General features: G+C 38.6%; 3 protein-coding genes across 3 annotated transcripts; all 3 read left to right on the top strand.

Moving 5' to 3' along the window:
* The first annotated feature begins 15,082 nt into the window (after nt 1–15,082).
* On the top strand, nt 15,083–16,542 carry LOC133874256 (F-box protein CPR1-like). The gene has a single exon (XM_062312134.1). The coding sequence runs from the start codon at nt 15,237–15,239 to the stop codon at nt 16,383–16,385; it is 1,149 nt and encodes a 382-aa protein (XP_062168118.1). The 5' UTR covers nt 15,083–15,236; the 3' UTR covers nt 16,386–16,542.
* A 532-nt stretch (nt 16,543–17,074) lies between these two features.
* Nucleotides 17,075–18,376, top strand: LOC133874037 (F-box/kelch-repeat protein At3g06240-like). Its single transcript, XM_062311867.1, has one exon. The coding sequence runs from the start codon at nt 17,159–17,161 to the stop codon at nt 18,272–18,274; it is 1,116 nt and encodes a 371-aa protein (XP_062167851.1). The 5' UTR covers nt 17,075–17,158; the 3' UTR covers nt 18,275–18,376.
* A 4,198-nt stretch (nt 18,377–22,574) lies between these two features.
* Nucleotides 22,575–23,899, top strand: LOC133873902 (F-box protein CPR1-like). Its single transcript, XM_062311705.1, has one exon. The coding sequence runs from the start codon at nt 22,675–22,677 to the stop codon at nt 23,845–23,847; it is 1,173 nt and encodes a 390-aa protein (XP_062167689.1). The 5' UTR covers nt 22,575–22,674; the 3' UTR covers nt 23,848–23,899.
* Nucleotides 23,900–24,634: the final 735 nt, after the last annotated feature.

Consider the following 24,634-nt stretch of genomic DNA (forward strand, 5'->3'; position numbering starts at 1 on the left):
AGAATCAGTCTATAACGATTACAAAGTTTTAAGGATTGTTGATTTTCTGAAATCTCTGGAATATGCATGGAATGAGCCTACAAGGGCCCTTGAAGTTAAAATATATAGTCTGAAGGAACATTCTTGGAGAAGAGTAGAAGATCAATGGCTTTACAAGGAGTCATATATTTCTTCGAAGTCGGCTCTCTCTAACGGTGCTCTCCATTGGTTGGTTAAGAGTTATTCAACTGGAGCAAAGACCCTTCTCGCATTCGATCTCATCACAGAGAAAATTGGAATGCCAACGGTCCCGTTCAAATTGCAACGGATTATCGGTTTAGAGGTTTTGATAGTATCGCTATGTGTTTCTGCGTATACCAAAGCACAAGGCGTTGACATTTGGATAATGAAAAAGTACGGAGTGACGAGCAGTTGGAGTCGGCTTTGTACGATGCCTATGGCTTTTCGCTACCACCAGCCACTAGGGTTTTCAAAGGACAACGAAAAGGTTCTGATGGAAGACAACTCTAAGAAACTCTTTTGGTATGACATAAAAAAGAAGACACGTAAGATTGTTGAGAATGATTTAAAAAAGAAGACACACATGCTTGTTAAGAATGATAAGCATATTTCCATTAAATTTTGGACAACAACTTGTATGGGAAGCCTCCTCCTCAATAGTGACAATTGAACTCAATGCTCTTCCATGATCACTTAATTATTTATTTCCCTTTATGCATACAAGGAGCCTTGTAATTCATGGATCCGGCTTTTATTCGGTACTAAAAAATACCGCATAGATGTTGTAGTCTAAAATAGGTTAGCACGCCTTAACAGCTATTGCCTAGTGGGAGTTTTATAATGCATGACTTAATGGCATGAGTTGAAGGACTAACTCTAACATCACCGTTTTGTTAGTAGCTCAAAAAAAAAAAAAAAAAAAAAAAAAAAAAAAAAAAAAACAAACAAACCAGTTCATCCATTGAACCAACGAAGAACAAGGAACTCCAAAACTAACAGCAGCGTTTTCTCGACCTTGTCGGCGAGCTCCAGACCACGACCATCTCCGACCTCACCAAGAACAAGAAGGCCATCCTCTTTGTGGTCCCTACGGCCTTCACCCCCACCTGCTCCTAGAAGCACCTCTTGGTCGGGCTTCGTTAACAAGTCCAAGGAGCTCAAGGCCAAAGGGGTCGACATCTCTTGCATTTCGGTAAACGACGCCTTCGTCATGAAAGCCTGAAAGGAGAACCTCAATATCAACGACAAGGTGCTCTTGTTGTCCGATGGGAACGACGAATTCACCAGAGCCATCGGGTGCGAGCTTGATTTGAGTGACAAGCCCGTCAGCTCGTGGGCAAGGGCGGATCTCCATTGTTGGTTGGGGGGACCTTGGCAACCCCTAAATTTTTTGAACTTCTTATAACCAAAGCAATTTTATACGAAGGCCTTGTAGATTTTTGTCTTGGCCCCCCAAATTTTCTCTCTGCGAAACATTGAATACAAAACAAGATTTCACCCATAAAAAAAACTGGTAAGACTTTCTGATATATGCCCATCTGTCAAACTCACATGTCATTGCTTGAATTTTTCCCATTCCTTTCCCTTGTATTGCTTATATTAAAAAACAAACAGAAGTTTGGCTTGAATTTGTCTTCACTCGGAGAGGTGGCCACTCAGTTTGCCCATGGCTTTGGCTCCTTTTCGGAATCAAGCTACAAGCCCTTATTCCTCAGCAGTACCAACCATTGGAGCAAGTCTTTGGTGCCGCCTAAGTTGTTCATCTTTCTCTTTGTCAGGACATGATGAGCTCTATCTTCTTCTACTAGGCTTGAAAGAATTTCTTTTGAAAATGCATTTGGTGGTATTTTGAATTCCACTACCACCACCACCAGGTGGGCCTCATGAAAGTGGTGGTGGTGATGAAGGTATGACAAGACTTTTTGGATCATAGAGCTCTCACTCATAGTGATATGCCTTATTGTCTTTAGTTTCGGCCACCCCAAACAAAATTTTCTAGTTCTGCCCCGTGGGGTTGGGCGTGAGATCACGAAGGTACGCGCTCTTGGCCAAAGATGAGGTCGTCAAGGTCTTGAATTTGGAGGAGGGCGGTGCGTTTACGTTCAGTGGAGCTGAGGATATACTCAAAGCTCTTTGAATTTGGTGAGCTGTAACCCTTTCTTTCTTTTTCTTTTTCTTTTTTTCCTCTCTCTCTCTTTTTGAGCCGCTAAAAAAACAGTGCTGTTAGAGTTAGTCCTTCAACTCACGCCATTCACGCCGCCCTATTTTAAGTCATGCATTATAAAACTCCCACTAAGCAATAACTGCTGTTAAGGCGTGCTATAGTCTAAGACTCTAAAATTGTGTTGTTTTAGACTACAACATCTATGTAGTACTTTTTAGTACAGCATAGAAGCCGGATCCGTACTTCATAATGGAGTTACATGGTTATATTTTCATAAGATTTTTTTTTTTTTTGGCTAAACAAGTAGCAAAAGCTTTTGATGTCTCTGGTTGCATTTTTTTCTTCTTATTTTTAATGGAATATGTCCAGAAAACTATATTGGAATTTGTGGATTTAGGGTTTTGAATTTATAGGATCAAAATATAGGATTTAAAGGGTCAAGATGGGCTGTATCTTGCCGGAACAATTCTGGCAGGTTGGCAATAGTAAGAGTTGGTATTTCTAAGTTTGTTTCAATGATCTATTTGGTGCGAGAGTGAGAAACAGAGATAGAGATTGAAAGAAAGGAGAAGGAACATAACAAATGAGAGAGAGAGAGAGAGAGAGAGAGAGAGAGAGAGAGTTGATGCAAGAAGGAGAAAGTAGAAGAATATAGAGGGAGAGGAGTGTGAGACTAGGGGCTGGTGTCAATTTGTGTTTGTGTGTTGAGTTCAGGTTGTGTCGAAGTATGGGTATAAAACTATATAAGTCAATCATAACTCAACCCATTTAATTAAATGTGTCAAAACCCTCAACCCTAACCATCTAATTTTGTATTAGGTTCGTGTCGAATTCGCGGGTCATATCGAAGCATGGGTATAAGACTATATATATAGGTCAACCCTAACTCGATCCATTTAATTAAATGGGATTGAAGGTGTTGGGTTTGTAGGTCGTATAAAAAATTGTCAGTCTTACGTGAAAAATTAGGAGAGGATGCAGGAGCTTGAAAGTTTAAAAAAAAAAAATAAAAAATAAAAAAAAATCCTTCTCTCGATCTCTTTTGGTCTTTCATGCCATAAAATTTTTTAGTTGCTGAGATTACAAGTCCGTCCTTAGCAGGGCCGGCTGGAGCCTTAGGCGGATTAGGCGGCCGGCTAAAGCCCAAGGCCTCCAATTTAATAAGGCCCTCAATTAAAAAATAAAATTATTTCTAAAAAAAAAAAAAAGACCTTAATTACCATCAATACACTTTAATAAGGCCCAAAATTATGGTAAAAATAAATTTAAGAAATGCATTAAAATTAAAAAATGCTAAGAAGATACAGAAAGTCTCAAAAGTCATGAAGACCTTAATTACCAAAATTGAAGGCCTTAATTTAAGTCCAACGTTCAAAGACAAAATAGTATGAAAAAAAAAATGTTAAGAAGATATGGAAAGTCACAAAAGTTTGACTCTTGAGGCCTTAATTACCAAAATTGAAGGCCTTAAGTTAACTCCAATGTTCAAAGACAAAATAGAATAAAAATAAAAAAATAAAAAATAAATAAATGCTAAGAATATATGGAAAGTCTCAAAAGTCATGAATGCCTTAATTACCAAAATTAAATGTCTTAAGTTAAGCCCAACGTTCAAAGACAAAATAGAATGAAATAAAATACTTCTCGGGAATGGCGGATGAACTTACGGCCATGTGGGGAAATTTCTCGTTGCTGGAGGAGGAAAACCTGGGGGTCTCTGTGGAATCCACAGAGATTGTGCCCTTGGAGTCCCGTGGGAAGGATTGTCTTGTGGGAAAGTTGATCTCGGACAGAATTGTTCCGAAGGAGTTTTTGCGAGTTCCTTTGATAAGGGCCTGGAGGCCGAAAGGAATTGTCAAATTCAGTATGCTTGGGGAGAATAAGTTTGTTGTGGAGTTTGAAGTTTCGGGGGACAAAGCGAGAGTTATGGCTGGGAGACCTTGGCTTTTTGATGGCAATTTAGTGTCGTTGGCAGACTTTGATGGGTTAAGACCACCGTCTGAGTGGAGTTTCGACCATGAATCCTTCTGGGTACGGATGTACAACCTTCCTTTAGCTTGTATGGGGAAGGCAATGGGGTGGAAGATTGGATCAACAGTGGGGAAGGTTGAGGAGGTAGACGTAGATGATGAAGAAGCTGGGTGGGGGGAATTTCTAAGAGTGAAAATAAATTTGGATCTCTCAAAGCCTTTGGCTCGAGGTCGGTTACTCCATCTCCAATCTGGGTCTACGTGGGTTGGTTTCAAATATGAAAAGCTTCCGAAATTCCGTTTCCAATGTGGAGTTATTTGTCATGGGCGCCATGGTTGTATTAGAGTTGGAGAGAAAATGCAAGGATCAAATGGGGGAGAGACACCATATGGTCATTGGTTGAGGGCAAATTTCCCGACGAGAAAGGGACTAGGTGGTGGCTTCAATATACTCAGAACTGAAGATGGGAAGTTCGACAAGGAAGGGTCTCACCATGAAGACGCTTGTTCCGGCACCAGAAAACGACCGGCGACGAATCAGAAGGCTGACTCACTGTCATCAGAAGGTGATGAGTCGACAGGAGCGGGGCCCATGCATACGTTACGGAAGTCAAATCCGTTGATTACAGAGAAGACTAATATGGCAACCACACCTACGTTACGGAGCAATAATGAAGGGGAACAAATGAAGAATGAAAGCTGGCGTGGAAATGTTAGGAAGGAATCATGTAATAAAGGAAAGAAGGCACGAGTTGGGGGAAAGGAATTAAAGACAACGGTTTGGAAGGTTGTCGAAAAGGACGTTTCCAATCATTCTGAACAGCGAGGATCCCGCGATCAGCATAGTAAAAATGTCTCTATGGGAAATATGGTTTCTGCTGCCACGTACCCAAAGCAGTCAATGCATAAGACAAGCGTTCCTGTAGTAGCAAAAGGGGAGACAAGTGGCAAATCACCTTCTAAATATCTGGGCCAGTGGGATGAGGCTTTGGGCTGCATGGTATGGGAATCTGTTGAGGAGGAGCTTTTGGACTTGGCCAAAGATCCAAAAACAGGTAATTATTTTCCACGGGTTGTCAAACCTAAAGGGAACTTATCCACTACAGCCCCTAAAAGTGGATTATCACCATCTACCTCGAAGGTTCTGGCTAACTCGGGGCCTCCAAAAACAGAGCTTAAGCAGAACGTTCTAACACCTGGTGTTTACACTCGGTGGAAGAAACGTGCTCGTCAGCTTCAGTCAAGCAACAATCAGGTATGTTCTGATGGCCCAGGGGAAGGGAAACAGAAGGCACAAAATCCAGTTTCTGGGGGGGATGATCATCCTTCAAAGAAGGGCAAGAAAATGGTGGAGGTGGGACAAACGCCCTCCTTGAGGGTCCAGGCGGTGGCTGCGAATCAGCCCCGCCTCCCCAAATGATCATTCTAAGTTGGAACTGCCGGGGGCTTGGGAACCCCCGGGCAGTTCGTACTCTCACCCACCTGGTGAGAATTAAGAAACCCGAGTTGGTTTTCATTATGGAAACCAAACTAGTGAGTCAAAAGGCAGAATTTTTGAAGAATAAATTGTGGTACTCCAACTCTTTTGTGGTAGATAGTAAAGGAAGAAGTGGGGGATTGATCTTGCTTTGGAATTCTTCGGTTGAGGTGGAGATTCAAAACTACAGTCGTCGACACATTAACGCTGTCATTCAGCGTAGAGCAGGGGAGATGTGTTGGAAGTTTACTGGTTTTTATGGCCATCCAGTGACTGCTCGCCGCCCTGAGGCATGGGCTCTGCTTCGCCATTTATCACTATTATCGCCAATGCCGTGGTTATGCTTGGGGGACTTCAATGAAATACTGTCGAATGGGGAAAAGTTGAGTGGTCCTCCTAGGCCATTTTCCCAAATGGAAAGCTTTCAAAGAGCTCTAGAAGATAGTGGTCTAAATGATTTGGGTTTCTGTGGACCTCAATTCACGTGGTGCAATGATCGGAGTGGTGAAGAATTTAACTGTGAACGCCTGGATCGTGTACTGGCAAACCATCAATGGACCCAGTTTTTCAATGTGGCAAATGTGGAAGTGCTGCCCAGACACTGCTCGGACCATAATCCTCTGTTGGTCACACTCTCAAGGTCGCAGGATATTAAATGGCAGAAGTCTCGCTTGTTCAGATTTGAAGCAGGGTGGGTGAAATACAAAGAACACAAGGAGCTAATCAAACAAGCTTGGGGTCTCAATCAATACCATCCAAATAAGTGGAGGGTGCTTCAGTCAAAGCTCCATGGTTGCAGGAAAACTCTTCAGATATGGGTCAGAAAACAAAAATCAGACATTGTTGTCCAGGTGCAAAACAAGTATGCCGAACTCCAAACCTTACAAGCTCAGGATCCTCCGGCACAGTCTGAAGAAGAAGCCCCGGTTAAAGCAGCACTGAATGATCTGTTAGCAGAGGAAGAGTTGAAATGGAAGCAGCGTGCTAAGGTATCTTGGCTCAGAGAGGGAGACAGAAACACTAAGTTTTTCCATATGTGTGCCAACCAAAGAAAGAGGAAAAATCAGATTGTGGAGATAAAAGACAAGCAGGGAACTCACTGCTCTTCCCAGAGGGACATTGAGCAGGCTTTTATTCATTATTTCCAGGAACTCTTTCTAGCAGGGGATGCCGTGGACGTGGAACCAAGTGTAGAAGCTTTGGAGTGCAAGGTGACACCTGAAATGAACCAAAAGTTGCTAGCGGAATTCACGGTGGAGGAGATCACAAATGCTCTTAATCAAATGGCTCCAACCAAGGCCCCGGGTCCAGATGGTTTCTCAGCTTGTTTCTATCAACAGAATTGGAGCACCATTCATGAAGAGGTCTGTAAGGCAATATTACTTTTCCTGAATTTTGGTGTACTGGATGAACACATAAATTCTACTTACATAGCTCTAGTGCCAAAAATTGGTTCACCTGTTAGTGTGACAGATTTTCGACCTATTAGTCTTTGTAATGTCATCTATAAGATTATTTCTAAAGTTCTAGCGAACCGGTTAAAGTCTATTCTTCCAGATATCATATCCTATACGCAGAGTGCTTTCATCCCGGGGCGCTTGATCACTGACAACATCATTGCAGCTTATGAGACCCTGCACTCAATGCAAAATCGTATGTGGCATAAGACTGGTTTTATGAGGCTAAAACTAGATATGAGCAAGGCCTATGATAGGGTGGAGTGGAAATTTTTGGAGGCAGCTATGCAAAGGATGGGGTTTGCAAGCAGATGGATTGAGCTGATTATGGCTTGTGTGACCTCGGTTTCCTATTCAGTGCTTGTAAATGGAAATCCGGTAGGCTGCTTTAAACCTTCGAGAGGACTCCGACAGGGCGACCCAATATCTCCCTATTTGTTCTTATTGTGCGCTGAGACGTTGAGCTCTTTACTTTTTAAAGCGGAGGATAAGGGTTTTATCACAGGTGTGCCTACATCTCCTATGGGGCCTCGATTAAGCCATTTGTTTTTCGCAGATGATAGCTTATTGTTCTGTAAAGCTAACTTGGTTGAATGGCGAAGGCTTATCAAAATATTAGGAGTCTATGAGGCTGGATCGGGCCAGAAGTTGAACTTGCAAAAGACCTCATTGTTCTTTAGTAGGAATACTACCTTAGCCCGAAGAGAAGAGATTGTTCGCCTCTCAGGGATATCGGAAGCTAGCCGCCTAGATTCCTATTTGGGCGTACCAGTGTGGATTGGCAAAAACAAAGGTCAAGCTTTTAAAGAAATTGTGGAGAGAGTAAGGAAAAAACTTTCGGATTGGAAGGTAAAGTTTCTATCACAAGCCGGGAAGGAAATTTTGTTGAAGGCAGTGGTACAAGCTATTCCTACCTATGCAATGAGTGTCTTTCAACTTCCAAACTCTCTTTGCATGGAGCTGAACCGGATGATGCAAAACTTTTGGTGGGGTCATATGGAGAAATCATCTAAAATCCATTGGTGCAATTGGGAGAAGCTAGGGAAGTCAAAGGCTACGGGGGGTCTTGGTTTTAGAGATCTTAGGCTTTTCAATAAAGCCTTACTTGCTAAACAAGGGTGGAGGCTCCTTACACAAACTTCTTCTATCACGGCTCAGATTCTAAAGGCTAAGTATTTCCCGTTTTCAAATTTTTTGGAGTCAAATTTGGGAAACCGGCCGTCTTTTATTTGGAGGAGTATTTTTGGAGCCAGAGAGCTGTTAAAAGAAGGGCTGATTTGGAGGGTGGGAGATGGTAGAAGTATCAAAATTTGGGGTGACCGTTGGCTGCCAACTCCGATAACCCATGCTGTCCAAACTCCTATAAATAGCATGGAGGACACTTCAATGGTTGAAATGTTGATTGATAAGGAGCAATCGGGTTGGAACTCTACTTTGGTGCGGTTTATTTTTTCTCCAGATGAAGCTGAAGTTATTCTAAACATCCCTTTGAGCCCTCTATTCCCTCCGGACAGGATCATTTGGAAAAGTACAAAGGATGGGGTTTTCTCAGTCCGAAGTGCCTACCATTTGGGGGTGGAACTACAGGCATCCAACAAAGGACAAAGTTCCTATGCAGCTCAAGAAAATGACGTTTGGAAATCCCTTTGGTCTCTTCATGTTTCTAACCCGGTCAAAGTTTTTCTTTGGAGGGCTTGCAATAACCTCTTGCCTACAAAGATGAACTTAAAGCATAAAAAGGTGGTTGAGGATGCTCTATGTCCTATTTGCGGGAGGGAAGAGGAAGACACAGTCCATGTGTTGTGGACCTGTCCGGGAGCCCAAGACGTGTGGGGAGGAGATGCTTCAAATTTTCAAAAATGCGATTGGGACGGAAACAGCTTCAATCATCTGCTAAGGTATGTTATATCTAAATTTGATAAGGGAAGGGTGGAGCTTTTTGCTATGGTTGCTCGGGGAGTGTGGTTTCGTAGGAACAAATGGTTGTTTGAGGCAAATTTTATTCACCCAAATGAAGTATATAAATCGGCAGTGGTGTCTCTGGAGGAGTTTCGGTCTTGCAATAATATTCCACTTACTACGGATAATAGGGATTGTGGTGAAACAAATGGCGCCCAAATTCCTGTGACTCCAACCTGGCAACCCCCATTGACAGGCACGGTGAAAATCAACTGGGATGCTTCCATCAATGAGAGGGATGGTCGTATAGGGGTGGGTCTGGTAGCTCGGGATGATTATGGGATGGTGTTGGGGGCCCGTTGTGTATCTAGATGTTTACGTACGGATCCACTCACTGCTGAGGCTATGGCAGCATTGTTCGCGGTGCAATTTTGCATTGAAGTGGGTTTCAATGATGTGGTTTTCGAGGGTGATGCGCAGACGGTAATTAAGGAAATCGACTCCCAACCTCCACACCTATCCAGAATTGGGCATTTTATAGAAAGTATTGCCTCTGTAAGGCAACAGTGCAGAAATTCCAATTTTGTTTATGTCCATAGAAGTTTTAATGGAGCTGCCCATGTTCTAGCATGTGAGGCAGCTTTTAGTAATGTAAATGAGACATGGTTAGAGGATACTCCAAGGAGTATTGCTCATATTGTAACTAAGGAATCAATCCTTAGATCCTAATTCTGTTTGGGAGATTTAATAAAAGAGTACTGATCCAGTTCAAAAAAAAGAATGAAATAAAATAAAATAAATAAATGTTAAGAATATATGGAAAGTCTCAAAAGTCATGAAGGCCTTAATTACCAAAATTGAAGGCCTCAAGTTAAATCCAACGTTAAAAAACAAAATAGAATGAAAATAAATAAATAAATAAATGCTAAGAAGATATGGAAAGTCTCAAAAGTCATGAAGGTCTTAATTATTAAAATTGAAGGCCTTAAGTTAAGTCAAATGTTCAAAGACAAAATAGAATGAAAAAAATAAAATAAATGCTTAAAAGATATGGAAAGTCTCAAAAGTTATGAATGCCTTAATTACCAAAATTGAATGCCTTAAGTTAAGTCCAACGTTCAAAGACAAAATACATGAACAAAAAAAAAAAAAAAAGATAAGAAGATGGAAAGACTCTAAGTTTTCGTTTCAAATCCTACTCTTTATAAGATCTTATTGAAAAGAAAAATGCTAGACTTCATTTTAGTGTTCTTCTGATGTCCATTTGGAAGGATATAAATGGACATCAGAAGTCGTGGCTAGGTCACCAAGTCGTCACGGCTAGGCACGACTCAATCACGACTATGGTTGGGCACGAGCCAACATGACGTAGTTGGATCGATCCAATCATGGTTGTGGTTAGGTTGTGCTCAGCCATGGCTGTTGCTTGGGCAGGCAGTCAATTAGTCATGGCCACCACTAACTAGTCAGAGTCAAAAAGAAAATTCTTCACTTTTTTTTTTATCTCATTTAAAACCGTTTATCTTGCACGACTCTCAGTCAATATAGTTTTTTCTATTTTGAAAAAAATGACTAGAAGAGCATAATTATATTTTTATATTAATTTTGTTATATTTATTACACAGAAGTATCACATTTAAAATGATCGTAAATACGGGTGTTAACTTTCATAATATTACATAGGTCCTAAGTTTGAACCTTGTCTAAATTATTTATCTTTCATTTCAATTAAAAATTTCACATGTTGGGCATCACATATTAAAAGAGAGTTTAAGCCCACACGTGAGGGGAGTGTTCAAGTATTAGTTAAATGATTAAATTTATCTATTCTTATAAACTTAAGCTTTTAAGATAAGTTGTAATTTAACAGATTTAAACAATACATACAGGGGAGGAGCCATGAATTTTTTGGTGGGGGGGGCCAAAAAATTTATTCAGGAAGGATTCTTAGACATTTAGAAAGTCGTTCATCAGTCACTGAACTGACTGAAGCATTAAGATCCGTTGCTAACGGTCTATTTAAAAGTATATCACTATCAACCTTTAAATGATTGGCATATTTTTTCTTAAAGAATGAATCGATTGTTTTTTGTCTGCTCATGTTTTTCTAAGCTGTAAGAAAAATTTATAGATTAATAAATTAACAGAAAAGTACCTAGAAATATAAGATCTTTGTTAGAATTTTTTACTTATAATTAACCAAATCAAACCCATCAAATTAGAAAAAAAAAAATCTAATATTCAAATTAACTATTAAAAATCTTAATCTAGCCAAAATAGTAAACACAAAAAAAATGTAAACTACTTAACAAATAAACTAAGCACAATTAATAGGGTCTAAGAAATATGAGCACCTTTCAGTGAATCAACTTTATCTTGAGCTTGAGGGATTTATTGAAAATAAATCAAAGACAATAATGTGCTAACTGAATACTGCAAACTAATAAAAACAAATGATAAATTAGAAGAATAAATGATGGAACACAATCCACACATCTATTACTTATTTTAAACACAAATATTAATTTAATAGAATAATTAAAAAAAAGTCCAATATAATTTGAATGAGTTTTTTCCATCTAAAATTAAAACCCCAAGGAAGTTTCAAACTTGTAAAGAAAAGGAATAATCTAGAAATTGCAGAGCACCTAATTCGTGTTAACATATTAAATAAAACACATAAGAAAAAAAAAAAAAATCAAACTCCAATTAGTCTCCAATGGCCACGGTCCCACACTCCCACGCCCCATCTTAGAATCTAGGACCTTTCAGAGACATTCCTTCAATAATTAAAAGGGTTAAATATATTTTTGGTACCTGTGGTTTGAAAACTTTATTTTTTGGTGCCTTAGTTTCATTTTTCTTTACAGATCTTGAGTTTTGGGAAAAGATGAAGTTGATAGTTTTGCTTATTTTTTTGTCCAATATTTAACGGTTAACCACGTGTCAACTAATGAGGGTTAACACGTGGCACAATATAAAAAATTAAAAAAATTAAAATTAATAAAACTTAAAAAATAAAAATATTAAAAACTTTAAAAAAAGAAAAAGAAAAAATGGGTGGCTGAGCCATCCCTTTGGGCAAAATGACCACCCCCATTTTGGCCAAGGGGGAGGCTGGGGGTGGTTTGGCCACCCCTATGGCCTTTAAAGAAAAAATTGTAAAAAAAAAAAAGGGTTTTAGCCCAAGAGGGTGGCTGAACCACCCCCATGGCCCATAGGGTTGTTTCGGCCAACCCCAGATCAGCCGGCCTGGGGTGGCCGAACCACCCCCAATGGCGAAAACCCTTATATATATATATATTTCTTTTTGGCCATTGGTGGTGGCCGACAAGGGCCAAAACCCTTTTTTCCTCTTCTTCTTCTTCTTCTTTTTTTTTTTTTTTTTTTTTTTTTTCTTCCAATTTTTTGTCTAAAGGCCATAGGGGTAGCTGAACCACCCCCATGGGGATGGTTCGGCCACCCTAGCCCCCAGGCCACCTAAGGGGGTGATTGAGGCTCCCCCTTGGCCAAAATGGGGGTGGCTAACCCAAAGCCACCTTTTTTTTTTTTTTTTTTTTTTTTTTTGAATTTTTAATATTTTTTTTTTAAGTTTTATTAATTTTCAAAGTTTTTTTTTATATTGTGCCATGTGTCAACTCATGAGGGTTGACATGTGGCAGACCATTAAATATTGGACGAAACAAATAAATGGAGGTTCCAATTTTGTCTTTTCTCAAAAATCAAGTACCATCTATTAAGAAAAATGAAATTAAGGTACCAAAAAATAAAATTTTTAAACCACAAGTACCAAAAAAGTATTTAATCCTAATTAAAATCTCCTCAATCCATGGTCCCATGCCTTACGCCCCCCATTAGCCCATCTTCTCATTCCTTTTTTTAAAAAGAAAAAAGAAAAAAAAAAAAAAAAGAAGGTTAAATCGATGTTAAGTGGTTCTTCACTCCTTCTCCTTATCTTCTTGGAAATATCAGTTCTCTTTATTCTCCTCTTCTCTCTAAACTCTCTTCAACCTTACAGATCCTCATGCCTTTTTTTTTTTTTTTTTTTCTTTTTTATCTTCTCCTCTCTTAGATTCTTATGGTTATTTACGGATTTTTTTTTTTTTAGAAAAGCCTCATATTTCAAGGTAAAATCATATTAGAGATTTAGAGCTTGTAGAAAAGTGAGAGCAGATAACTCACGTTGCCTGATGAGTGCTGACTGTGTTGGCAGTGTGTGGACAGTCGATGGTGGATGCACAACCAGATCGTGGACCTCGTGGTGTTTCCAAAGCCTTTCTTCTTAGTTCTCTCGCCTCTCGGTATTTTCAAGTACTGCGTTTTTTTTTTCTTAGGGTTGAAAAAAAAACGGAGGTACTATTTTCGTCTTTTCCCAAAATCCAGGTACAATCTGTGAAAACAAATGAAACTGAGGTACCAAAAAATAAAATTTTCAAATCAGAGATACCAAAAAGGTATTTAACCCTAATTAAAATCTCCTCAATCCATGGTCCCACGCATGACGCCCCCCATCAGCCCACCCTCTCGTTCCTTTTTTTTTTAAAAAAAAAAAAAAAAAAAAATTATATTTCTCTCTAAACTCTCTTCAACCTTACATATCCTCACGCTTTTTTCTTACTTCTTCTTCTTTTTTTTTTTTTTTTTTTTTTTTTTTTTTTTTTTTTTTTTTTTTTTATCTTCTCCTCCCTTAGATTCTTATGGTCACTAACGGATTTTTTTTCTTAGAAAAGCCTCAAATTTCAAGGCAAATTCATATTAGAGATTTAGAGCCTACAGAGAAGTGAGAGCAGATAACTCACGATGCCTGATGAGTGCTCACTGTGCTGGTGGTGCGTGGACAGCCGACGATGTAACACCCCGCTTTTACAGTAAACGTAAAGTGAAAAATTTTCGATTTCCATGTGACATTACTAACTCATCAGAGTTATAAATTAGTAGCGGAATATAATTTTTCTTTAAGAATGACGCATCAAAGCTGACTAAATAACCTCAATATATAAAAATAATAACATTTTGTTCTAATATAATAATTATATCCAAAATAATAACATATGTGCCACATGCAACACTTAATAAATACATAACATATGCGCTTCTACTTGTGTCAAAGTGTGAGCAGCCATTTCCTTGCCGTTTAATATGACATGTTTTCCAAAACTGAAATTCCTGTAGAAAATCTTGAATATCTTCTATAACAAACACTCTATGGACACTTCTAAACTTTTTGTTCCCATCTATTAAAAAAAATAAAAACTTTTTTGTTCCCCAACCCTGTGAAATTGGCTCTTTATAGCCCTACGTCACCCTATGTTCCCGTGTGACTTGACTATTGCACACGTGGCCCCCGCCCCTTGGTTCATTTTTGGCCATCGCCCCCACTGCTTTTTTACTTATCCTTTTGGGTTTTGTATTTTTAGTTTAGGGTTAAGTACTCCACTAGTCTTTGAGTTTTGGAAACTTTATTTTTTAATTCATGAGTTTCAATTTGCATCACAGATGATACCTCAGTTTGGAAAAATGATCGAATAAGTACCTCGGTTAACTTCTTCGTCCAAAAACTAACGGACCGCCACGTGTCAACCTCAAAGGTTGACAAGTGGCACTATATAAAAAAATTAAAAATCTTTAAAAATGAAATAAAAAATAATAATATTAAAAAATATATATTAAAAAAATTTTAAAAAAAAATTGGAAAAAAAAAAAAAAAAAGGGGTGGCTGAGCCACCCCCATGGTTGCCAAGGGGGGTGGCAGCCACCCCTTGTTTTTTCAAAAAAAATTTAAAATTTTTTAATATATTTTTTCTAATATTATTATTTTTTAATTTATTTTTAAAATTTTTAATTTTTAATTTTTTTATATAGTGCTACGCGTCAACCTCTGAGGTTAACATGTGGCGGTCCATTAGTTTTTGGACGGAGAAGTTAACCGAGGTACTTATTCGGTCATTTTTCAAAACTGAAGTATCATCTGTGAGGTAAATTGCAATTCAGAGAATAAAAAATAAAATTTCCAAAACTCAACCACTAAAAGAGTGTTTAACCTTTAGTTTAAGGCTTTAAGCCGACTTAAGCTTCTATAAAGAGAGAGCCTATTGTTTGGTTGAGCCGTATGGCTGTAGAGAGAAAAACCTATCTTTGGTTTTTGGAGCGCCGCACGACACAGAAAATTGTGTTTGGGCGTGTTTTCAGTGCCGCCTGAAGGAGTGAAAAACAGAGAACAATTTTTTTTTTGTTTTCTTTCTTCTCGGAGGTACGTACAATTGATAAAAATGTTGAGAAACCGCAAAAAGAGAAGAAGATCGGTGGAATTTAGTCGCCGAAAAAAGCTGATACTTCCGCAGGAGCTCATCGCCGAAATACTTTATACACTACCCGCTGAATCTCTGGTACGTTTTCAGTGCGTTTCGAAGGCATGGTTCTCTCTAATCAATGACCCATATTTCATAAAGATGCATCTCCACACCAACAGACAACGCATTCTCATTGGGAAGAAACGCAAGTGGAATCGTTGGCCAGAGGAACACAACTTGGTTAAGATTTCCAACGAGGATCGGTTAGGGTATCCTGTTAAGATCTTCCCACCATTATACCGTTCAGAAAACGTCAAGTACCGCACCTCAGTGACAGGCTTTTGCAACGGCTTGGTTTGCATCGTCTTCTTTTGCAACCGCAAATATGGTTCTCATGATGATCAAATTGTGATTTGGAACCCATCAATCAGAAAACACAAAAAAGTACCCTTTAACCCTGTAGAGGAAAAGCACAGGCTAGGAGGGCTAGGAGATGGATTCCATTTTGCATTTGGGTATGACCCGGTCAACAACGATTACAAGCTTTTAAAGATTATCAAATTTGTTGGTCTGAAATACGACAAGAGGAGCAAGGTATATAGTATGAAAGCAAATTCTTGGAGAAGACTAGAAGATCAATTGCCTTACGAGGAGCGATTTACTATTTCTTCGCCCCAACCGGTTTTCACCAACGGTGCTTTTCATTGGTTGGTTGAGAGTATAACCGGAGCAAGGACTCTTCTCACAATGGATCTCACCACCGAAAAATTCGAAGTGCAAACGCTTCCGTTCAAACTCCATTCGTTGGGTAATTTGGTGGTTTTGGAAGGATCGCTATGTGTGTCTGCATATACTCAGGCACGAGATATTGACTTTTGGATGATGAAGGAGTACGGGGTGACGAGCAGTTGGAGTCGGCTTTGTATGGTGCCTGCGACTTTTTTCTACCGCCAACCGCTAGCAATTTCAAGGGATGGCAAAGAGGTTCTGCTGGAGGATGATAAACTCTTTTGGTATGACATTAAAAAGAAGACATTCACGATTGTTGAGCACATTTCTAGTAAGTACAATTGGACAATGACTTGTGTGGAAAGCCTCTTTCTCCTCGATGGTGATAGTGACAATTAAATTCAATGCATAACATGATCTTCTTATGAGCCTTGTAATTCATAATGGATGAATAATATGCAGTTTGTATAATTACATTTTCGTAATAATTTTTTTTTAGGCTAAACAAGTCTTTGGTTGCATTTTTTTTTTGTTCTCCTTATTTTTATTGGAATATGTCGAGAAAACTATATTATAGATTATGTTTTGGTATTTCTCATTATTTCAGAATCGTATAAATTTTCATTCTGAGTTATGCTTCTATTTTTGTTGGACAAATTAGGTTCATGCATGTTTCTATGCATGCTTATGGTGGGTTCAAAATTAGGAGAATTTGGGGTTTTGAATTTGTAGGTTCAAAATTTACGTAGTTTGTTTGAGTGTGCGATTTTTTGAAAAATTATGAATACCGATAAAATTTGTTTTTTGAAATTATGTTTGAATGGTTTACAAAAGCTGAGACAAAATTAGAAAAAGTTAATAAGATCTTAATAGAATTTGTTCTAAAAATCAATATTTGAAAAATTAAATATACCCAAACATGCCACCGATTTAAAGGGTCAATATAGGTTGTATATTATTGCGGGAATAATTCTGGTAGCCTATCAATTCTCCTTCTCCTTCTTCTTCTCCTTCTCCTTCTCCTTCTCCAAGTAGGAGAATGATTTCTCTATGCAACCGACCTTATCCTATATAAAACAAAAACAAAATAAAACAGAGAGCGAATATACAGAGAGAATCAAAAAGAGGCAAATTCAATCAATCACCCATCATATTCACGAAATTCAAGCCTCATGTCCATACTTGCGGAAGAGCTCATCACCCAAATACTTATTCTACTACCCGTCAAGCCTCTTCTACGTTTCCAGTGCGTTTCCAAGTCATGGCTCGCTCTAATCACCGACCCATATTTCATCAAGATCCATGCCGAAACCAACACACAACGCAGTCTCGTTGTGGAATCATGTGACTGGAAGGATGATCATCCTCCACAGGATTACTACTTGGTAGACTTTTCCAACGGGGACCGGTTCGGCAAGCCCGTGAAGATCTTCCCACCATTCTTTCGTCCAGGAAACCTCAGCCACACCTCAGTGATAGGTTGTTGCAACGGCTTGATTTGCATCCAAAAACACGGTTGCTTGGATTGCATCGGCGACAGTGATTATGAATTCGTGATTTGGAACCCATTAATCAAAAAACACAAGAAGTTACCCTTTGAGCCTGTAGACGATACCCACAAGCTGCGACTCCATGCAACATTCGGGTATGATCCAGTCAACGACGATTACAAGGTTTTAAGGATTGAGTGCGGGCAATTTCTGAATTCTGATGATTGGGCGCTCGAGGCCGTTGAAGTTAAGGTATATAGTCTGAAAGCGCATTCTTGGAGAAGAGTAGAAGATCAATTGCCTTACAAGGAGGAGGAGTCATTTATTTTGTCGGAGTCGGCTTTCTTGAACGGTGCTTTCCATTGGTTGGTTGAGAGGGAATCGGGTCCATGGACCCTTCTCGCGTTCGATCTCCCCACCGAGAAATTTGGAGTGCAAACGATTCCGTTTCAACCGTTTGATGTAAATTTGAAAGTGAGTTTGGAGGTTTTGGGAGGATCGCTCTGTATTTTTGCCGGTACTGACGTTTGGATTATGAAGGAGTACGGGGTAGCTAACAGTTGGAGTCGGCTTTGGACGCTGCCTATGACTTCATGCTCACTAGTGTTCTCAGAGGACGGCGAAAAGGTTCTGATGAAGAAGGACAGCTTGAAGAAGAAATTCTTTTGGTATGACATAAAAAAGAAGACCCTCATGATTGTTGAGAATGATCTATCTATTTCCAATAAGCATCAGACGGCGACTTGTTTGGAAGGCGGGAGCCTCCTCCTCCTCCTCGACGGTGATAGTGACAATTAAATTCAGTGCCTTTCCTTTCCATCTTCTTTTGATTATTTATTTATTTCCTGCCTTGTAATTCATGGTTGATAAAAAAAAAAATTGTTATTCATCATTAATTCATAGTTTAAATTATTATCAAACTTAAGATAAATTACTATTAAATTTTGATCTAATGATGATTTTAATAGTCATGTTAACTATTAGAGTTTGTAAAAATAGAATGCGAGAATTCATCAAACATATAATTGATATAATTTAAGGAGTGATGATTTACACACTCTCACTTCTCTATACTCATTTTCACTTTCTAAGTGTTTTTAAAAATTCTAATTAAATTAAAATCCAATAAATATAATGGTAGTTTTTGGCTGGGACAGAGTAGAGGTCGTGCAAGTGGTAATCGAGATTCTCATTGAATGTTAACTCTCTCTGATTGAAGTTTCTATACCCACATTATATGAATACAAGCTGGTTTTAGTTTCGATTGTCTGGTTCCTTTTAATTCTTCATGTTGGGTTTTGTTTTGGAGTATGGAAAGTATTCTGATCTCAAGGTGATTGGAATTCTTTGTAAGAGGAATTTTTTAGCCCGTTATATTTGATTGGCTTACAGGAAAAAGGAAAAGGTAAAACTTCCACTATGCAGTTCCCTTTAGTGCTTTTCCTTTTTTTCCTATTCATAATTTGAGGGGAACAAGTTACTGAGGGAAGGAACTCTGCCTTTACTGCTATTGGGAAAGGTTACATAACAACATTAATAATGCAACCTAAAGGCATCCCATTGTAGGAGCCCTTTATGCTTCATTGTTCTTGAAACTTGTTATTTATATTCTGACTAAAATATATTCAGTCTCATTGAGTTAAAACAGGATCATATACTCAAGTTCAAGCTATTCTCTTTTGTACCTCTATAAATTGCAATGGCACTGGTGCAAAATGTCACTTTCATTGTGGATACCATGTTGAAGTGGGTGGCACTATTGAGAAAATTCATGTTAGCATAAATTTTTTGTTGAAAAATTCAATTCTATAGCTACGCACAAATGTCTTTTGTCTGTTGCAAAGCAATCCTTTGAATTTAATTCAAAAATTAATTCGGACACACGGATTTTAAATTTGTAACCACTCTGAAAACGCGAAAACGGAGTTTTTGGACCGATGCGAAAATGGAAGCCAAATCTTCTCTTCTCCTGCTATTTTTTTTTTCAAAATTGAGCTCTTTGGATGTCTGAAAATGGAGCAAAGTGTTCTGCAAATAGCACACTGATTTTAGAAGAGATGGAGGAAAGATTGTTCAAGCTTGGAGGAGGACCGCTCTTGCGTAGAAAAAGAGAAGCTTGGAGGAGGAGAAAAGACTGAACAAAGCATTGGGGTGTTTTTGAGGTTTTTATAACGGATTTGGCTTCAGTTGTGAAGCTTACATTTTCTTGATTTTTTTTTTTCTTAGCTTTAAGATTTCTTTTTCACGTTCTCTTAAAAAAAAAAAAACATTCTCTCTTGCATACCCTTTCTCTAAAGCTTTTGCTTTGATATTAATTATGCTTGCTTTTCTCTACCCCTTGCATAGGGGCTGTTATTCCCTTTACCGAATCAATGCCCGCCCAATCCTTTCATTAGGATTGTTTTGGACTGGGTGGAAGGCCTTTAATCGGGCCATCCCCCTGTTCTTCATTGGTTTGGTCTTTAGTCCAACTTGTTTGGACAATTCCTTGACTTTTTTTAAGATTGATAGGACTGGGACATTTTTAGTTCTTTTAGAATTGAAAAAACACCATTTCCCTCCTTTTTGTGATAGGGACAACTGTATCAGATTTGGGTTATTGTTGGGGTATCCCACCCCTCTTGTTTTCATTGCTTGTAACCTGCTCTTTATGAATGAAAGTTGTATTTAAAAAAAAAAAAAGAAAAAAAAAAAAAGAAAAAAAAAAAAAAGATAGCTATTCCCTCGATTTACCATAGCCTGAGCCTCAACGATTTGACGAACAATACACTCTTCCCCCTTCGGTTTTAGATCTGCAATTTCTGATTCGGCAACCAGAATTTCTTCCTTCTCCTCCTCCGTCAGCGTCAACTTACCCCACATCGCTTCCAATTCGTCTGCCATGCTTCATCGCTTCTGTCTTCTTGTTGTAATCCAGCCAAAACACCCACCCTCCACTACCCTAAGGATATGGAGAAACACACTGCAAAAACAGGAGAGTTAGACAGACCATCATCGTGGACATAAGGGCCTAGAAGGCAGACCCTTACAGAAAATCAAAAGGTTTACCCAACATATCCATTACTCAGATGGCAGGAAAACTCCATATTACTCCAACCACACTATTTCCAGAATGGGCCTAATAAACACTAGGTACAGTAGTTATTTTAATAATTTGAGCTTGCCAAAAGTGCAATATGTTTAAGAACTAATAGATAGAGAACATTTGGATGAAGGAACAAAACATAATCTTGAAAGATATATAGATATAATAGTAAAGTGATAAGTAGCACGAAGTAGCTAGAGAAATATATTGAAAATTCAAGAGATAAATTCTCAACTCTCTACAACCAACCATCTTTAAGACCACCAAAATTCTAGAAGAGGCTAACACATTCCTTCCTTTCACATATATCAGTCAATTTTTTGAACATTAGAATTCTGCAAAACCAGTAGGCATACCAGTCCCCTCATTTCCTTCAGGCAGAAACTGAAGACAGCAGAAATGATACATCCATATGTTAAGGCTAAGCCAGATCAGCACCACTTAAGCAAGTCATCTACTGACACAAGTCATTACTTCAGCAAACCACCATTGCAGCACATCACCATTGCAGAACAGCCCTTCACAGAAAATCATGCCACCAGTTCAACTAATCTCTGCAGCACGTCATCAACAAGCAATTAATCAGTCCCCAAACCATTCCTTTGATCTCTCAAGCCATGCCTCTGATCCTCTGCAACAGCAGCTTACTTACTTGACATTCTAAAATCTGTAACTACTTTTAAGTCTTCACTTTAGTATACTGGTCATTGACCATTTCATGTGTATACACGGCTCTTGAAATTGCCTATAAATACCAATGCAATGCAAACTGTTTTGGTTAAGCTACCAAAACAGCTTTCTCTTAAATCCTTTCATGGTATCAGAGCCCCTACAAGCCAACACTTCTCAAATGGCCGAATCAAGCAACTCCTCAACTCAAGCTCCCTCATCAAATGACATAACATCTGTTGTGTCAAACCTCCCAAACACCACTCAGTTCACCTTAGTCAAGCTCGATGGCCCAAACTACCTAGCTTGGGTCTCCCAATTCCTACCTATCTTGCGTAGCTATGAACTTATGGGATTAGTGAACGGTTATGAACCTTGTCCCCCAAGTTCCTGACCACAGCCGAAACCAATGAACAGGTTCTCAACTCTTCATATATGTTTTATGGCAGAAAAGAGACCAACATTTATTGAACTGGATTCTGTGCTCCCTCGAACCAGCTTTGATTTCTTCCATGTATGAACTGAACACCTCACATCAGGCATGGAGTACTTTGGCTGAAAGGTTTGCAAGTCAGTCAAGGTCACACATTTCCTACCTCAAAAGACAGCTTCAGAATCTGTAGCAGGGGAGCAAGCATTAGACAGCGGTTTGTTTGGAAGGTGGGAGCCTCCGAGCAGTGCTTCTCCCAAGCATTACCCGGGAGCCTCCTCCTCCTCCTCGATGGTGATAGTAACAATTGAATTGAATGCTTTTCCTTTCCATCTTCTTTTGACTTTCTATTTATTTTCTGCCTTGTAATTTATAATTCAAAAAAAAAAATTGTTATTCATCATTAATTCATAGTTTTAATTATTATCAAATTTTAGATAAATTACTATTAAATTTTAATCTAATAATGATTTTAAGAACCATATTAGCCGTTAGAGTTTGTAAAAAGAAAATATGAGAATTCATCAACCACGTGGCCCCACCTCATTATAATTGATATAATTTAAAGAGTAATGATTTACACACTCTCACTTCTCTACACCCATTTTAAAAATTATAATTAAATTAAAATCCAATAAATATAATGATAGTTTTACAAGTCACTTAAAAAAAATTGATATAATTTAAAGAGCAATATTTTACACACTCTCACTTCTCTACGCCGTACCCATTTTAAAAATTATAATTAAATTAAAATTCAATAAATATAATAATAGTTTTAAAAGTCACTTAAAAAAAAAAAAAAAGGAAAAAAAAAGTGGCTAAGAGCACCAGTTAAGCTTCTGGGCCCAAGCAGAAGAGAGACAGAAAAGAAAAGTAAAAGTAGTTCTACCCTAACAATTAACAAAGACAAATACTACTTCACTCCATCCTTATCATCACTACAACGCCGCCACCATTTCTCTCTTTGTTTTTCGCTTGCAATTCTGTGATCAGAGAATTTGGTGGGGGATCATGGAATCTCGTGAATCTAATCGCCGGAAGATGTCCATACTTTCGCAAGATCTCATCACCGAAATACTTTCTTTACTACCCGTCAAGTCTCTGATACGTTTCCAGTGCGTTTCGAAGGCATGGTTCACTCTAATCAACGACCCAAATTTCATCCAGATGCACCTTGAGAACAACAGAGAACGCAGTCTCATTGTAGAGACAAGTTCCAGGTATTATTTTGGGCTACAAAATTACTCCTTCGTAAACTTTTCCAACGAATATCGGTTCGACGAGGCGGTGAAGATCTTCACACCATTCTATCGTCGAGAAAAACTCAAATACAGCCAAGTCATGGCAGTGATAGGTTGTTGCAACGGCTTGGTTTGCATCCGCAGGGGGATATTTGAAATTGTGATTTGGAACCCATCAATAAAAAAATACAAGAAATTACGCTTTGAGCCTGTAGACGACGAGCACAAGCTGCAACCCCATTTACTAGAAGACGAGGGATTTAATTTTGCATTCGGGTATGACCCAGTCAACAACGATTACAAAGTTTTAAGAATTGTGGAATTTCTGAGATGCCATAAGATTTACAAGGATCCTCCAACGGCCGTTGAAGTTAAGGTATATAGTCTGAAAGCACATTCTTGGACAAGAGTAGAAGATGAATGGCCTCACAATGACTCACTTATTTCTTCGCCCCTGTCGGCTCTCACCAACGGTGCTTTCCATTGGCTGACTGAGAGTGCAACCGGAACAAAAACCCTTCTCGCATTCGATCTCACCACAGAGAAATTTGAAGTGCAAAAGTTTCCGTTCAAAAATTGTGGAATTGTGGGTCTTGAGGTTTTGGGAGGATCGCTCTGTGTTTCTGTGTATCCTTGGGAACAAGGCATTGAGGTTTGGATGATGAAGGAATACCGGGTGGCGACCAGTTGGAGTCGGCTTTATACGGTGCCTGCGACTTTCCGCTACTGCCAATCACTAATGCTTTCAGAGGACGGTGAAAAGGTTTTGATGGAGAACGATGAGAAGGTTTTCTTTTGGTATGACATAAAAAAGAAGACACTCAGGATCGTTGAGAACCATCATCAAATCTCCAATTCCAATTCGGTTTGGACAACGACTTGTTTGAGAACTCGAAGCAGCCTCCTTCTCCTCAATGGTGATAGTGAGCCTTGTATTTCATAATGGATGGATAATATGCAGCTAAACAAGTAGCAGGAGCTTTTCGTGTCTTTAATTGGTTTCAATTTTTTCTCTTATTATAGGAAAGATTTTTCATGACTTGCATATGCAATTAATTAAGTACTCAAATTTTAAATAGTATTTTTTATTTTTCAATTTTAACTTTCCGTTAGAGTTTTTCATTAAATCTTACCAAAATTCTCAAATACGCCTGTGTTTGTTTTATCGATTTAAGCTATGCTTCTATTTCTGTTGGACAAATTGGGTTAATGTTGTTTCTATGCATGTTTGATGTTTGTGCTGGATTTAGGATTTTGAATTTATAGGATCAAAACTTAGTATTTAAAGGGCCAAGATGGGCTGGAATATTTGTGGCAGCAGGAAGAGTTGGTGTTTGGTGGCTGAAGGCTGAAGGCTCTAGAACATTCTAGTCTTTTAGGGTTTTCATGTGGTAAAGAATTACTACCCACCAAAGAAAACATTTTCAAAAAGCAATGACCCTCTTTGTCCCATTTGCAGCTTATTTTCAGAGACTATAGTATTTGGAGCTGCACTGTAAATATGTATTTTCCCTTTTTCCTCGAAAATGGCCAGGGCGGTTGTTTTAGACCCACTGTAAATATGTATTCTTTAGAAATATGTATGTGAATGGTGATATGATCAATTGCAATGACACTCAAATAAGCATGCCTTTTAGGCTGCTTTGGAACTGAGATGGAATATTAAAAGTAAAATTCAAAAATAATTTTCGAATATAATTATGCGCTTCAATTTCTAGAGCTCTTTATTT

Source organism: Alnus glutinosa, chromosome 7 (assembly GCF_958979055.1).
Source record: "Alnus glutinosa chromosome 7, dhAlnGlut1.1, whole genome shotgun sequence".
NCBI classification, from domain to species: Eukaryota; Viridiplantae; Streptophyta; class Magnoliopsida; order Fagales; family Betulaceae; genus Alnus; species Alnus glutinosa.

Excerpts from the sequence above, each read along its gene's own strand:
- LOC133874256 (XM_062312134.1), top strand. The coding sequence starts at position 15,237 with ATGTTGAGAAACCGCAAAAAGAGAAGAAGATCGGTGGAATTTAGTCGC.
- LOC133873902 (XM_062311705.1), top strand. The coding sequence starts at position 22,675 with ATGGAATCTCGTGAATCTAATCGCCGGAAGATGTCCATACTTTCGCAA.
- LOC133874037 (XM_062311867.1), top strand. The coding sequence starts at position 17,159 with ATGTCCATACTTGCGGAAGAGCTCATCACCCAAATACTTATTCTACTA.